The sequence below is a fragment of the Neopsephotus bourkii genome, unplaced genomic scaffold (genome assembly GCF_033783945.1).
Source record: "Neopsephotus bourkii isolate Nb327-2 ecotype Australia unplaced genomic scaffold, CSIRO-AGI_Nbou_v1 NB_741, whole genome shotgun sequence".
In the NCBI taxonomy this organism is placed as follows: Eukaryota; Metazoa; Chordata; class Aves; order Psittaciformes; family Psittacidae; genus Neopsephotus; species Neopsephotus bourkii.
The window spans coordinates 2527344-2542919 of NW_026901239.1; the positions used below are offsets into that span (position 1 = coordinate 2527344).

The 15576-nt window shown below is 43.1% G+C and overlaps 1 protein-coding gene across 1 annotated transcript; it reads right to left on the bottom strand.

The window, feature by feature from the left end:
* Positions 1–115: 115 nt before the first annotated feature.
* NUP54 (nucleoporin 54) lies at positions 116–15037 on the bottom strand. The gene is made up of 13 exons (XM_061354682.1): positions 14902–15037; positions 12482–12643; positions 10162–10245; positions 9904–10038; positions 8977–9206; positions 6097–6284; positions 5012–5208; positions 3302–3347; positions 2696–2789; positions 2139–2246; positions 1640–1759; positions 1158–1268; positions 116–957 (listed from the first exon to the last, which is right to left on the bottom strand). The coding sequence occupies exons 1-13, from the start codon at positions 14951–14953 to the stop codon at positions 832–834; spliced, it is 1653 nt and encodes a 550-aa protein (XP_061210666.1). The 5' UTR covers positions 14954–15037; the 3' UTR covers positions 116–831.
* Positions 15038–15576: the final 539 nt, after the last annotated feature.

The following is a 15576-nucleotide window of genomic DNA, read 5'->3' on the forward strand; positions in this document are numbered from 1 at the left end:
GTTTGATACCCGTTACCTGCAGTGCTTGGAGGAGAGAGAACGCATTAACCTGGAGCTGCCAGTAGGTTCACTGGTTTGCTGATGGTGCTGAGCAAGATCCAACACCATTCACAAATTATTACAAAGTCAGACTGAATTTATTACACTCCAGCAATTAAAAAAAGGCAGAAGATAACATCTAGAGATACTGTTGTTATTTAAGGGGCAGCAAAGCTTTGTATAATTCACATAGGGCAAGTGATGAAAACATAACCTTCTTGCAGTCCAAAGGAAGGACAGAAATGGGAAACATCAACTTCCAGCAGCTTGCCCCAGCAAGCTACTGGTATTGCAGAGACCGATGTACGTACAGCAACATACGGATCTGTAATAATTTAAATTAGCTGTTTACATAAGGATGTGACCTAATTGTTTCGACAAACACATGGAAGTGAGCTAAGCTTTCTTCAGACCAAGTCACAGTTGGAACAATTCCATCAGTACTGCATTTCCAGGACAATGCTGTTGTAAAAAAAGGAAAAAAAAAAAAAAAGATAAAAAAAGGAAACATGTACAACAGTACATAGTTTTATAGTAAAACAGTATCTGAACAGATTCAGTTGTCCTTCTTTTACTGAAGCATATACAGCTTTACAAAATATAAACCTTCCAAAGGTTAAGTTCAAAAGCTTAGGAGAGGCTTTGCTAATTCTAAAGATAACAGCCAAAATACCACTGTTTTTAGAAAGTATGTATGTGGTTTATTTTTTTAATGGTTTTTTTTTTAGCCTTGCAAGGTAAACCATGAACTTGAGTAACACCTTCTGTGTAAGCCCAGCAGCATCCACTGCATCAACTGAAGACGACTCCTCTGGGAATACTCTCATTCAGTTCCTGTTCTATAAGTTTGATGTCCTCCAAGTCGTCCTTTATGATGCTTATTAGGTGACTCAGACCTTCTTGCTGCTGCTTCAGATGCTGCAGATAGATAGTTTAAAAATCAGCATGAGCATAGTCCAACTTAACATATTTAAGGTAGTATTTCTCAAAGGTACTGTGGCCTTGGCTGATTGAAAAGCCTGGTATAATTTCTTAGACAGATATCCCAAGTTCCTGTGTAGCTGGCTTAAGTTATGAAGTTAACAGAGCATCCCTGGATTCTCCCCAGTAATACCTACTTGTTTGATTTCCCTTAAGAGGTCTGCATCTACATAATAGCGCTCTTCAGCCCACACAGCTCCAAAGTGGTTTTGCATCCTGATTTGGGACATGAGCTCATTCAGTCTGCCCTGGGAAGAGAGACAGGCTTAAACCAAATCCAACTCATTCACAGCTGTCAGAGCTCTAGCATGTACCACTCCTTGAGGCACCAGGGTTGGAAGCACTGCTGCTCATTCCATTTTAAACTTCTTTTTTGGGGAGGGGGGAGGGAGAGGAAAAGACATGCAAAAGGCAAGCCACTTCAATATTTCTCTGAACTCAAAAATGCTTAAATACCTATCAGTGATGCAACAAAGAGCATGATGCTACAATGCAGCAATACTGCTAGACTTCTCTTCTGAAAGCTTTCCACAACAGCTCTACATGCATGGTTTGGAAAACTTGCATTCTTCTGTGAGGAAAAATCAAAATTGTTAGCAAAGTGCTATTAACTACTCACCTTGAACTGCGTAGGTGCGTTCAGTTCACACTGAATTGTATCTAACTGTACACGAAGTTGCTCTTCGTCTGCTTGGATGGCATAACCGCTTTTCCTTTGGATCTCCTGCTTTATTAACACCTACCAAAAGAAGTCTTTCAGGTTCATTAGAGATGACTTCACCCATTTTTCCCCACTAACCCAAGCACGTCTTTTTGTCCTGCCACCAGCTGTCTCTCATCAGATTTACTCTCTTTAATCTGTTCCTCTGTGACTTTGGGGCAGTCCCACAGCTTCCAAGTACTGAGGGTGTACTTCCCACAGCAGTATGACATGCTGTGCATTGGAGGCCTTCCCTGAGACCTCTGCTGTTACTTAAATAACAGCATTTGATGAAGTCAGAATTTCATTTTCAACATTGTCCATGTACAAAATTGTACAGATCATCCTGCCCTCTCTCAGTTTGCCTTCTGGCACTACACTGTATGTCAGAATGAGTTTCTTAGACTATCCATGTTACCTGTAATGTTCTGTGAGACAGTGCCATCAGTTTCCTTTTGTACTGGGCAATTTTTGCCATAGTTGTCGTTTGGTTTTTCTGCAGCTCACTGATATCTTCTGATATTATCTGCAGAGGAGGTGGAGTCAGTTAGAAACCATAAGAGTTTCTGATAACAGAACACATTATTCCTGATTTGAAATAGGGAGTTTCAAAGATGCTTTCAGAAAGCTTTTTGCTTTTTATGGCTCTGATTTCTATTTATTTTCATATGCAACTGGGATTTTCAGAAGGTATCAGAAAACTGGGCACCCAAATTAAGAGTCCATGCCAGTGCAACTTAATTCAGCTGGTTTGGATTAGCCTGTAACAACACAGGAAGCTTGAACCTAAAAAAAACCCAAACCAAACTGCACTGCTCAGTTTTGGCCAAAAGATATAATGAAGAAATATATGAAGAAATAGAGTCACAGCCCCATGCACATGGTTCCAGTTTTCAAAACAGGCATAGGGGGAGGCTCCTTAATAGCCCATCTTTCATCAACAGCAAGCAGTCATGATAAGATAAGAAACCTTACATCTAATCGAGTTTGATGCTGTTTGGTCATCTGATCTTGGACCTTCAACCTTCTCAATAGTTCCTTGAAACCCACCAATGGCACAGGAATGAGTCTGTAAGAATATAAGTATCTCTTACAACACATTTTCATATTAAATAGGTGATGTGAATTAATACTCATGAATATAATCTACTATGAAGTTACAGATAATCTTAGTTTATTACAAAATAAGACATATCTTGTTTTGCTATGTTCTACAGTCCTCACTGTTTCTAACAACCCATGCATTTTTCATAAAGAAATCAGCCTAAGTTATCTGTAATCACTTGAGGGTACAAGGGTACATCACTTTCAGCTGCAGGAATAAAGAGAAAAAATATAATGGCTGCAAAAACTAAGTCACAATAACCAATTCATATAATGGAGGACAAAACAACTGGAAGTAATCCAAGTAAGGCTCTTGATCCTGACAAACCTTAAGCACCTAAGAGGTTAAAGGGATTAGACTGGCACTTCTAGTAATCCTCACTGCTTCAAAAGAGATCAGCACTTGACAAAGTTATTCTCTAATTAGTTTCTTACAAGTTACCTGAAGGGTACTAAACAATATTGTATATTTTTCACCTTTCTGTAATAACTTTGGCTTGTTCCCATATAATAGGATCAACACCTTAAAAAAACAGACAAGTTTTTAGTGTGGATAGATCTGAACAGATATCATATCTTACAGCTGTTACAAACCTTCTCAACTATGCTAACCTGAATGACTGTTATACGCATTAAGGTTCATTAAGTAAGTCTTGGTTGCAGACCGTGGCACTAAGTTCAGTCCAAAAGGCTGTCAATCACTTCTACTGGTTTAAAAGCATAGGAAAGGAACAACCCACAGGTAATCAAATGGGACAATCCATATGTCAAGGTGAAAAGTTCCTGCTGATCCCACTGTATGCTACACCTGGGTCATCTTTCCTCTTAAGGTTGGTTAGTGCATAAAATTAAAAAAAAAAAAAAAAAATCAATAATTAAGTGATCAAAGTACCAAACCAGTGGAAAAAGTAATCCCAGTAAGAATTATCATGGTTCCTAACAGGATTTATTTACAGATTTTTATCTGTTGACAGAAGAGTTGTTTGCTTTGCCATTAACTGCTTCCCTGGGTAATTGCATAAAGAAAAAGCAGTTTAACTGTGCATGTACATTAGCATCATGATGCAAGATATTACTCTCCAAACCTCAGTGCAAATCAGATCCATGTATGAAATGCACATAAGTAGGCATGCTAGTTAAAAACAAACAGAACAGAGATAGGGAAGCAACTGAGCTTCTGACCAGAAAGACATGGCAAAAAGAAAAACAGAAATGGTGGTAATTTAACAATTTCAGGTCATCTTCAAGGAGACCAGAACAGTCAGCTACTACAACATTCTTCACTGCACCATGCTTTAGGTCATTCCTTGTAAGAGCTCTTGCCTTTATATCAAAACTCTTGGGGTGCGCCTGCTTCTCTTGAGCTCAGCACTAATACCTCTCCTTGCCCACCCTACTGCTTGTAAGCCTACAACCTCAGCTTCCCTCTCAGTCATGGACTAACAAGATGTGCCCAACCATCACTACACAGGCCCCATGATACACCTCCAACATTAAACAGCTAACTTGCTTGTGCACAGAGCAGTTACTCCCCAGCACTGCAGCAGCTGGGAAACAGTGCAGCTTGTCTCTGTCCTGCAGCAGTAGGCCAAGTTCTTTTTGCCATCCAGATGATATAACCTTTGCTGTGCTTTTAAACACTATGGTCTTACTGAACATGCTCCATACTGGCTGCTGGAAACCACAGGTTGCTTTCCCTGACCTCCTGCAGGGAATTCCCTTCAAGTATTACATGGAATACTGTATAGACACAGCATTAGCTACAATTATCCTCTGAAATTGCACAAATCGCACTTGCCTGCTCTAAAACAAAGCTATGTACTACCTTCAGCCACATACATAGGCTAAGTGACCCCACTGAAAATTAGGCAGTGAATATAGGACATGATGATTCTGATACTGAACTTTTTTAACTGCACAAGTTGAAGGGATTTATGATGGCTGCATCATATAGTATAGTGTTGTGTGGCATATTACTGATAAATCATAACCGTATTGGCAGACTACATTGCACGGGAAAACCTGCTGTCATTAAATCCCGTTACAAGAGTATATCAGAGTGCCTTGGAAACTCCTGTCGTTTTAAAAGGTGTTTTCCAGTTGCCCAACACCATCATTTTTCCCAGAGGCCCAAAAAAGCCGCAGCAGAGGTCCACCTGTGCCCCTCTGCAGCCCCAGACAACATACCAGCAGGAGGATTCTGCAGGAGCTGTTTGACTTGTGCTGGGGAAAGCTCTGTTCTGGCCATGGAGAAGCTGACACCCAGCTGCTGCAGGGATGACTTGATGTTGGGTTGCTCAAAGTGCGCGTAGAGGGTTGTTGCGGGTACTCTCCTCGAGGTGCCATTGGGTGAGCGTTCAACAACGTAAATTATCACTTCTGTCCTGAGCCAGACAACATGTATACTGTCAGAAAGAGGTCAGCAGTATACAGAAACTAACACAACAAAGAACAACCCTAAATCAAAGTTACCACCTCTCCCAGCCGACAGTTAATTTCTATGAGGTAACTGACATACAAAATACCAATAAACACAGGGTTTAACACAGCAAGGCAGAAAGAGAAAATTGACAATACTCTACAGAATTACATTCTGCCCACAGCACCCTTTTTAACAAGCATGTTATATGGCGATACTACTACTACTACATTAAGAATAACCTAAAACCTTTGGTCTTTGAAACAGAATGAACAGTGTGAAAGTAAGAAGCAGAAATGTCAGTGTGTTGAACGAAGTACTTCAAGCAGAGTAGCCTGAGGCCCCCAAACAACTCCAAGCAGATAGCTCTCTGACATAAGACATGCAGAATGAGACCACTCTGCTAGCCTTGGAATAGCTTTCCCAGTAAAACAAACATCTGAGACATGGAACACTGCAAAGTCACTATTACAATACACCCCAATGCCATTCCATCTTATGCGTGACCAAGTGAAAAAAACTTCACAGCTCCTAAAATATGAAGTATTTATCTCTTCCTCATGGTTAGCATCCTTATCTCCAACTGCTGCTGCTGAGCAGGGTCTGGAGAAGCCTACTTCCTGACCTTAGCTGAGGTCCTCAGCTTTGAACTCCAGCAAAAGCACGTAACATACACAGGAAAGATAATAGTCTTAAAACCTTCAGAAAAAAGCAACACCAAGGAATTAGACGCACAAAACTGAACTCAGGATAAAACAGATCTAAAGTCAAGGAGAGCCAAAACAGACTAAGCACATCCCTTCACAACATGTAATACTGGACAGAAAGCCAAAGCTTCATCAAGGTCACATACTGGTCATCCGGCATTGTTTTAACACCTTCTACGTTGACAGTGAGTGTCTGGTTTCCCCCCAGAATTTTGTGTAGTGATTCTACGAGCTGCTGCTGCTGGCTTCGAATATCTACTTCTTTTCTGTTAAAGACCAAGACCACAAGGCCATCTTCATCTTTGTTGTTGGGCATTAAACTGTAACCCACAGCCTGCAAATGAACAAACAAAAACTGGGGATGTATTACTTAGCAAAAACGTATCTATGTGGCATCAAGGGGAAGGGCTGAAGCCTTCAATTTGTAGAGCAACTGGTTGGAAATTTAAGTTACTGCATATTCAGCAATGCAGAAACAAAAAATCTACTCACCTTAAATGTTCTCTCACAAGGCCACCAGCTTTTGAAACAGTCCAAATACTTACAAAAATTATCCACTTTCATTTAAAAAAAAAAAAAAAAAAAGGCTGCTATGGACAGGGAGAAGCCAACTCAACAGAGTATTTATGTTACTTCAGAGCTGATACCAACCAGGAACACGGTACAAATCTACGTGTTTTCCAAGTTGCAAAAGGAACCAGAGGACCAAGTTTCTATACAGAACAATTTACAGTATTACCTTTCCAGTTGCTTGAATGAAAACCAGTTATTGACATAACAAAACCGAAAGATAAGCCAACTATTAAATCTTTATGGGTTTCTCCGCACTTTTCTCCTGTAAATCCAGGACAGTTTGCTTGGCAGTACAAGTCAAAACACAGACACGGTGTATTTCTACTAGATAAGACATGCATCAAGTAAGAATTTGGGACAGTCAATTTTCTTTGTGTAAGCAAGTGTAAGTGTCAAGTTCTGTTTGTACAACTGCTTATAAAGTTTAATGTTATCTTTATCCTTGATGTGATAAAGCTGTGGCAAGGTTAAATGTTTAATTCAACATCATAATCTAATACAGGAACACTTTCTGTCATCCATTCTAAGTGACATCATGCTTTACCTGTTTCAAAAATCCCCTGTCAACTCCAGTGTAAACTCCATGTGATTTGTGTAAGAAAGATCTAAACTGTTAACTCATTGTAAGCAGAGCAGCTATTTCCATCTCATCTTGCCCATAAACTGTCATTGTCTCATTGTCACTGGTGACATGTTGGGCAGTCAGTGCTTTTTCAGGCCCTAACACTGCGTCTGAATGGGTGACTTGCGCCTTTCCCCTGTGTAAGTTCAGCTGAAGAGAGAAACGAGTTGGAGATGTGCCCAAGAGCCTGGGCTTTATCAGTGGAGGGTAACTCCTTAACACCACGAGTCAGACTTCCTCAGTTGGGCCATCCTGTGGTGGAGCACAACAATGACAGCTAAGCAAGAATTTGGGTTTAAGTACATGCCTTTCACTTTCATGGCTGTGAAAGAGGCCCACCCCATGGGGAACGACTTGACAGTACATGGAAGATTAAATCTCATTATGTGCAAAGTAGTATTATGACCACACATACATTTGGTTTTAAATATATCTTTCACAATTTCTTTATGCAATTAAGCATTTTCAAACTGTAACAGATTATCTGCTTTGTTATGGTCCTTTAAATGAAGGTCTGTATCACATGCCTTAGAAGCACACTTTTCTTGGTAAAGACCTGCATACTTCTCATTTGTTCTAGAGCTGGAACTGGGTGCAAGTGCATTCCTTGAACACCTGTGAAACCCTTTGGGCAATGCTTCATTCTTATTAGATGTCTGATGCTTACAGAGGCAATAAACCATTATGACACTGCTCCAATACCCATGCTACCAACTTCTCCAACATTTTCCTTAGGCATCTGCCACTGATGGCATTCATGGAACTTTTCAGTATGTAACTTAAGGTACGCGGACTCATAATGGTATTAGTAACACTCAAGTCACAAGGACAAAAGTAAGCCTAGTATGTGGCACTGTCTAACCTGAAAGGAAAACTTCTGCTAGTAAATGAAACTCTAAGATAACAAATTTTGCATCACACAACTAATACTCGGCAATTTTTCAAAGGCCAGAAAGCTATAAAGCCATTCCAGGCCACAACTTACAGGAAAGCAAGCTTTCAGGAGCATTGTCAAGAAAATATTCAAGGTAACACCTAAAAAGGTAATGCAACAGAAGCCAAATATTTGTTACAAAGGCACTCAGTTGCTGTAAAGATTTTATAAAATTGTCATGATGTGCATAATCAAAACTAGTTTTAATTAGGTATTAACCTACATACAGGTTAGAAAGTTTGTGCTTCAAAAGAACTGGCTTGGGAAAGGAGGATATCACCATCCCTGACCCGAATCCACTGACAAGCTTGAAGCTTAGCAAGAAAGTCATCTTTTGCTCAGATGAGATGCAGGATCTGGCATAGCTGACAATATCACATAGGGCAGAGAGTGAGCTTTAGCACTGGCAAGTATAAAAGCAGAAGAAATCTGAAGGCTGTTGTACTTAAAATGGTATGTACAGACCCTGAAGTTCTTCTTCCAGATGTTTACAGTTTCTTTTGACTGTTATTTAGAAGGTTATTTTAAATAGTTTCTGTAATACTGTAACCTAAACAAATACCTACTGAAATTAATTCCTAGAGACCTGCTGCAACTACACACACACTAATTAGAACACTATCACATGAAAATATCATTTTCATGATCCACATACGCACATGTTATCTAGTACTGTAACAATGCCCAGAGTTCCAGCATCTATACGTCTTTAAACCTTTTCATTAGCACTCATCAGAACTGTGTACATCACCTGGAAAAACACTCTTTCAGGATACTCTTAACAAAAATTAATGTTCACATGATGTAATAATGATGTAATGTTCACAAGACCCTCCACCACCCAGCAAGTAGTGCAATTGCTTCAGAACTGCTCGTGATCAGGTGAACAATTCATACCTTAAACCTGCAGAAGGGGTTTTCCTGTGTGAACTCCACTGGAGCAATGTTATTGTTGAAGTACCCTTTGCCTGTACCCCAGAAGGCCTGCAGCTGGTTCCATTTTGCTAAAATAGCATCTCTCTCATCTCCTAAGAGTGTTGGAGCTGAGAGGGCACTTGCTGTGTTGATCAGTTGGTTCGACTGGGCAGGGGTCTGAACAGGCTGGCTGAACAACCCACTTCCTAACGCTGTGTAGGATGAAGGAAAACAAATTAACTCTTTTAACAACTAAGACTCGTTTGTTAACACATACCATCTGTGTATCATTGGTATCACTTCTTTCATATTTTGAGAAGCAAAATAAATGCATAGAATAATCAAAATTGGATGTTTTTTTAAAGTGTCTTTTTATACTCCATCTTCATCAGCAACAGAAGTTTTTGACCTTAGAAGAGTCAGGAGATTAGTTTTTCTTTAAATAAGACATTTATATCAACACATGATATCATGTGGCACCTTCAAGACCTCAATCTGAAGGACAGATCTGTTGTTATAAATTCAGCGCACTCAGTCTGCCACTGGTCATGATCCAAGACACATTTAAACTAAACTCAGCCCCACTTCCTCACCTTTCTAGTAATGCTATCATTGCAAGCATCAGTTCTGTAACTACCCCTAACCACCACCAAAACCAAAGGGGGATTTGCTGCTGGAAAACTGAAGGGTGAAACTCAGACGCTTGTTTGAGCTCTTGTTTAAGAAAAAAGCAAGGGCTGCAATTATAGGCATTTCAAAAGCCAAGTTTCTGAGAAGCATCCATCGATCAGAAGAGAAGTGTAACAGCCTCCTTTTATAACACACTTCCATCCAACTACTTGTATGCCTGCTGCAGCCTTATGCTTTTGTTGCCAGGGAAGGGGTAAATCAAGAGAAGGCTGTACTTACTGGTCTGTTGCTGCTGGGTGCCAAAGCCTCCAAAGCCCAGCCCAGTTCCCAACCCACTGCCTAAGCCAGTTCCAGTGCCTGTGCCAAAACTAGTACCAAATCCAAAGCCTTTGTTCTGGGTAGCACCAAAGAGTCCTGAGGAAATAAGCAAATAATTATTGAGAAGAAGATACCTGCTCAACCCAAAACATCATTGTGAAGGGCTGATGCCCCACAGTTTGTTCTAAAGCAAATCCTTTTGGACTTGTACTATCTTACCACTGGTGCCTGTATTGGTAGGAGCAGAAAAACTAAATGTTGGTCCTGCAGTGGTGGTAGTTGTCCCAAATCCTCCAAAAGCACCTAATAAACAAAGATCACAAGTAAGGTAGATGGAATATTGTGAGCAACATCTGTGCATAACACAACAAAAAACTGCAGGCACCAAAGAGTGTTATGAGAAAAGATGCTGACAGACAATGTGCTATGTTACAAGCATGTAGTTCACATAGATCATGGGTATCGAGTTTATAGGGGAGAAAACATGAACCAGATAGCCAATACATCAATGGTGTGCCACAGAAGCAAGTAAAAAAGCAGCAGTGGGCTACCATCCTGTTCCTTTACTAGCAGGATGTGCTTTCCTTAATGACAGACACAACTCATAATAGTATTACTTAGATTCCTTCTGAGGAATACTTCAAACAGTCAGTGTGGTTGCTAAGTGTTTAATAAACAATCTGACCTGTGTGAGCTTTTTAAACATTCCTAACCTCTTCAGAGGAAAACCAGAAACACATCAGGAGGCTAGGGTGGACAAGATCGCTGTGTGCATAACAGGAATGCTGTCACAGCAACGATTTCTTTCTACGCACAGGTAAAATTCTACAAGGTTTTTCTTTATAAGCCTAGTTTCCCTACTATCCTCCCTGTTAAATCTCATTTTGCAGTTCAATCTCTATCAGAAGAAGACAGACACAAAAGCAATCAGACTTCCACAGATTTTCAGGAAAACCAGTCAATGGCTAGCAGGAGAAGTAAGTGCCTGAGCTCCACTGTGCCAGAGAAAGCCCTAAGATAGCACCTTCTTCTCATCTGTCCCCTCAGAGGAGGTGCCCCAGTACAGGGTGTCTGTGCCAGGAGAGGTGGATGGCCTCCCAGCATGTGAAGCTGCATGGGTGCTACCACACTACCTCCTTGCTCCAGTGGTGCCAGTGGACACCTGTGGCCTTCTGACTAGCCCCAGGACACCAAGTTCTCTCCATTTCTAGCTGGCTTTACATATACTCAAATGAAGGAAAACAGTCTGTGACAAAGGATTTGTCAAAAAGATTCTGCCACTGCTTACTCACACGTCAACAGCAAAAAAAAGTCTCTTAGACCTACAACACTTGCCATCCTCTTGTAGACATAAAAAAAAAAAAAAAAGCTTAGACTAAAGCTGACATGCAATCACGTTTCATTCAGGAAACATCTTAATGTCAATGGAGAGAATTTGTTCCCTGTGACGTTGGAGCTACCAATGAGTGAGAAACCCTGGCAGCAGTGCCATCAGATAACACAGTTTTTTAGGTATTTTTGTACTCACAGTAAATTTAGTCATCCTTTCTGGAAAAGGGATCTAGGAGTGCAAACTGCTAAACACAATTAAGTATCCAAGTTCTCTCCTGCAGCAGTTCAACTCAGCTGAAGAAATACAGTCCAATAGTGTTCATACCAAATAAAAACAAAACCCTCACACGCACAAAACAGGTAAGAGTACACTAAATGCAGGGAGCAATGGCACTCTGAAATGACTGTAATTCCTCAACTAGCAGTGGCAACGAGACCCCATAGGCTAATTCTACATAAGTAAAAGCATTAGAAATCCATACAGTTAGGCATTTTTATATGAAATGGAAAAGACTTAACTTGAAATGGTATCACCTGATCCTTAGAAATGGTGGCTCTACATGGGCTATGGACAGTTCTTACAGTCAGCACCCAGCACACACACCATGCAGATGATCTCTTAACAAGAGCCTGGGGTGGGTGCTGTTTCAGAACAGCCTTCAGGAAACAGGTCACAGGAAGGGCTGTTCATTTTGTGCTGATCGTATACAAGTTGTTTCTCCACAGAAACTATGTGGTGCATTCATGACAGCCAACAGAGGGCCAATGAGGAGACACAGGGGGAAGATGGAAAACATGACTGCAGTAGTCCAAGAATCTCATGTCAGAAAATGTGGAGTTAGGGACCAGCTCTACGATGGCTCATTATTGTCTGTGTCTGAACAGAGAACTGATGCTGTTTTGCTAGGTAATTTATGCTCATTTTTAGGCTGGGTCAGACTAATATGTTACTACAATTCATTTCCATTTCAGAGACTGAGTATTTGGTACATTCATATTTTTCCTCAGCAGCTGTTTCTTCAGAATTTAATAGGCAAAACCTCTAAAAGCCAGTGGCTCTCAAACCCATTCCACTTTCAAAGCTTTTATCTTCAGCCTTCACAGGATATGAAGAGTAGCACTAAATATGGATTCTCAGTTTGGAATGTAATTCTTGGACCCCTGCTATTAACATTTATAACAGAACAAGTATTTATGAATTATCTACCTGCACTTGCCAGACTGTTACCAAAATTGAATGGTGGAGTTGAGGTAGTGGAAACACCGAAATTCCCAATATTAAAATTCACTGCAGGATTAGCAGTTAAGCCAAAACCACCAAAATTAAACCCACTGGCAGTGGAGTTTGTAGTTTCAAGCCCACCAAATCCTGACAAGCGGGAAGCAGAAAAAGAGCAAGGCAACATTAGTTCTAAACAAAAGGTAGTTTCAGGAAAGAAAAACTCAAATATTTTTCCATCACCATAGACAAGACAGGCATAGTTAAAAACAAGAGCGAGATATTAACTGGCATTAAACATTTTTTACTGAAGACAAGGACAGTTAGAAGTTTCCTGTTTGACCCACTCTCCCTACTTCACTGCTGTTATTTTTCAACTATACTGTATATAAAGCAGGCAACACTTTTCCTATCTTATTACAAAGCTACACATGAAAATATCCATGCAATTCAACAGTCCTGTTAAGAGCAATATTTAACCACCTAAGATTGCTCAATACAGCTGCACCTGCACTAGTGGCACCAACAGTACAGTCTGGAGAAGGCTGCACGGAGACCTCATAGCAGCTTTCCAGTATCCGAAGGGGGCCTATAGGGATGCTGGGGAGGGACTCTTCATTAGGGACTGTACTTGATAAGACAAGGGGTAATGGGTTAAAACTTAAACAGGGGAAATTTTGGTTGGATATAAGGAGGAAATTCTTTCCTGTTAGGGTGGCGAGGCACTGGAATGGGTTGCCCAGGGAGACTGTGAATGCTCCATCCCTGGCAGTGTTCAAGGCCAGGCTGGCCGAGGCCTTGGGTGATATGGTTTAGAGCGAGGTGTCCCTGCCCATGGCAGGGGGGTTGGAACTTGATGATCTCAAGGTCCTTTCCAACTCTAGCTATTCTATGATTCTATAATTATTTCATAAGCTATCAGGAAGACAAGAATAAACTATTTTCATGCTAATACCATACCTAGACATGAACAGCAATGGCAGAATAACCACAAAATACAAGCCCAGCAGCCGAGACAGCACGTGTGCCTCAAATACTCCCAGGCAGAGTTATTCAAGTTGTATTTGCAAACTCTGTCAGCTCCAGGGCTTGACGATAACTTACCTGATGCATCCAGGTTTTTTCAGCTCTAAGAAAAATGCTAACAGAGCAGCTCCCCAGTTCTCTCCTAGGAGGAGCTGGGAACAGCTTCACACTAGACAGACAACGACAAGTGTGATCCCAGAACTCCCTCTAATATTGGTCTGTGAGCACCATAAACCCTGTAGCAGCGTACAAGCAGCGCGAGATTATCTTTTACTTGAAGATGAGGCCAGAAAGTCCACGTCTAAATCAGCCAGAGTGAAAGACCGCATGGTACAGACCAAGCTAACTACAGTGAAGATGAGCCCTGTCCAAAGGACTTATCCAGAGTGTCTACTCTGAGTAAGAGCCAACAAAGATTGCACTAAGTTAGAGTAAGGCACGCTCCGGCTTACATTTCACCAAGACCGACAGTCAATTAACAACAGCAAAACAAAGGAAAAAAGGCTTTTTCCATCTTACAAATTAAACACTTTTACATTGCTCAAAAATTAAATTACAAGAGCATCTCAATCAAACAGGAACACTACTGCAATCAAGTGATGATTCGAGTGACCTGGCAGCATTAAGCAGGCACCACCGAGCATCAATCACCATGGCACAAGCGCCCTAAGAGCAACTTACACTTCTTTGGGCAGGACGAAGTCCCCGGACGTCCCCCGACACGGCCTACTGTTCACGCGGGAAGGAGATAAAAAACGAACGGAACTCGGCCAGTACGGCGGGGACCGTGTTTGACTAAAGGAGGGCGAGGAAGAACAGCGGGGGAGAAAACCGGGGAGAAAAGCGCATCTCACCGGCTCTGCCGCGAAGAGACGAGCAGGAAGGGCTACACCCGGCCCCGCCGGAGCCACGCCGAAAGCAGCTTCCCGCGGCCGTGCCCGCAGTGCTCTGGGCAAACCAGGGACCGGGGTCTCCGCCACCGCTGAGAGGCTGCGGATAGCCCGGGGGGCGAGAGGACCGGCCGCCCCGGCCCCCCGGCACCGCTGTGCGGCTGCGGTTCGGTATCACAGGGGTGCCCGGGCGCACCGGCACCGATATGGAGCTGCGGTTCGGTATCATCGGGGTGGCCGGGCGCCCCGCCTTCGCTGAGGGGCTGCAGATGGGTATGAAGGGGGTTGTCCGCACGTCCCGGCACCGCTGAGGGCTGCGGATTGCTCCGAGGAGAGCACCGCGCGCCCGACCACCGCTGAGGGGGTACCGGTTCTCATTGGTGGGGGGGCACGCGCCCCCAGGACCGTTGGGGCTCGGCTACCGCGCCGCAGGGAGGCAACACCCGCCGCCGCCCCCCAGTCCCTCCCCGGGCCGGGACCCTCCTTGCTCACCGGTGGGGTTGGCAGCCCCAGCGCCCGCCGTCGCCCCGAAGTTAAAGGCCATGAGGTGCTGGCTGGCGGAGCCGCGGTGGGATACGGGCAGCCCCGATGGGTGCAACGATAAAATAAACCCTTCCGCCGCCTTCCGGCCGCTGCTGCCAAGCGCTTCCGGGTTGTACCACTACGAGCGGTGGCGTCGGGGATGTGTGTGGGTGACGGGAGGGGATCATGGCGTGCTCCACGGGGGAGCCGTGCCCCTCCTGTTGCTCAAGGCGCGATAAGCACTCACCAGCGCCGGACGGGGATTAGTGACTCGGGCGCTGCTGCGCTCTCCACGAGGTTTCCCCCCACGACAGGTTCCTTCCAGCAAGTTGGGGCTATTGAGCCCCAAAAAGGCTCAGGGGTCACCTTAGAGCAGCTTCCAGTGCCAAAAGGGGCTAACAAGAAATATGGAGAGGGGCGTTTGACAAGGGCCTGTAGGGGCAGGACAAGGGGGAATGGCTTCAACCTGACAGATGGGAGACTGAGATTAGACATTAGGAAGTTCTTCCCTGTGAGGGTGGTGAGGCCCTGGCACAGCGTGTCCAGAGAAGCTGTGGCTGCCCCATCCCTGGCAGTGTTCAAGGCCAGGTTGGGCAGGGCTTGGAGCAACCTGCTCTAGTGGAAGGTGTCCCTGCCTGTGGCAAG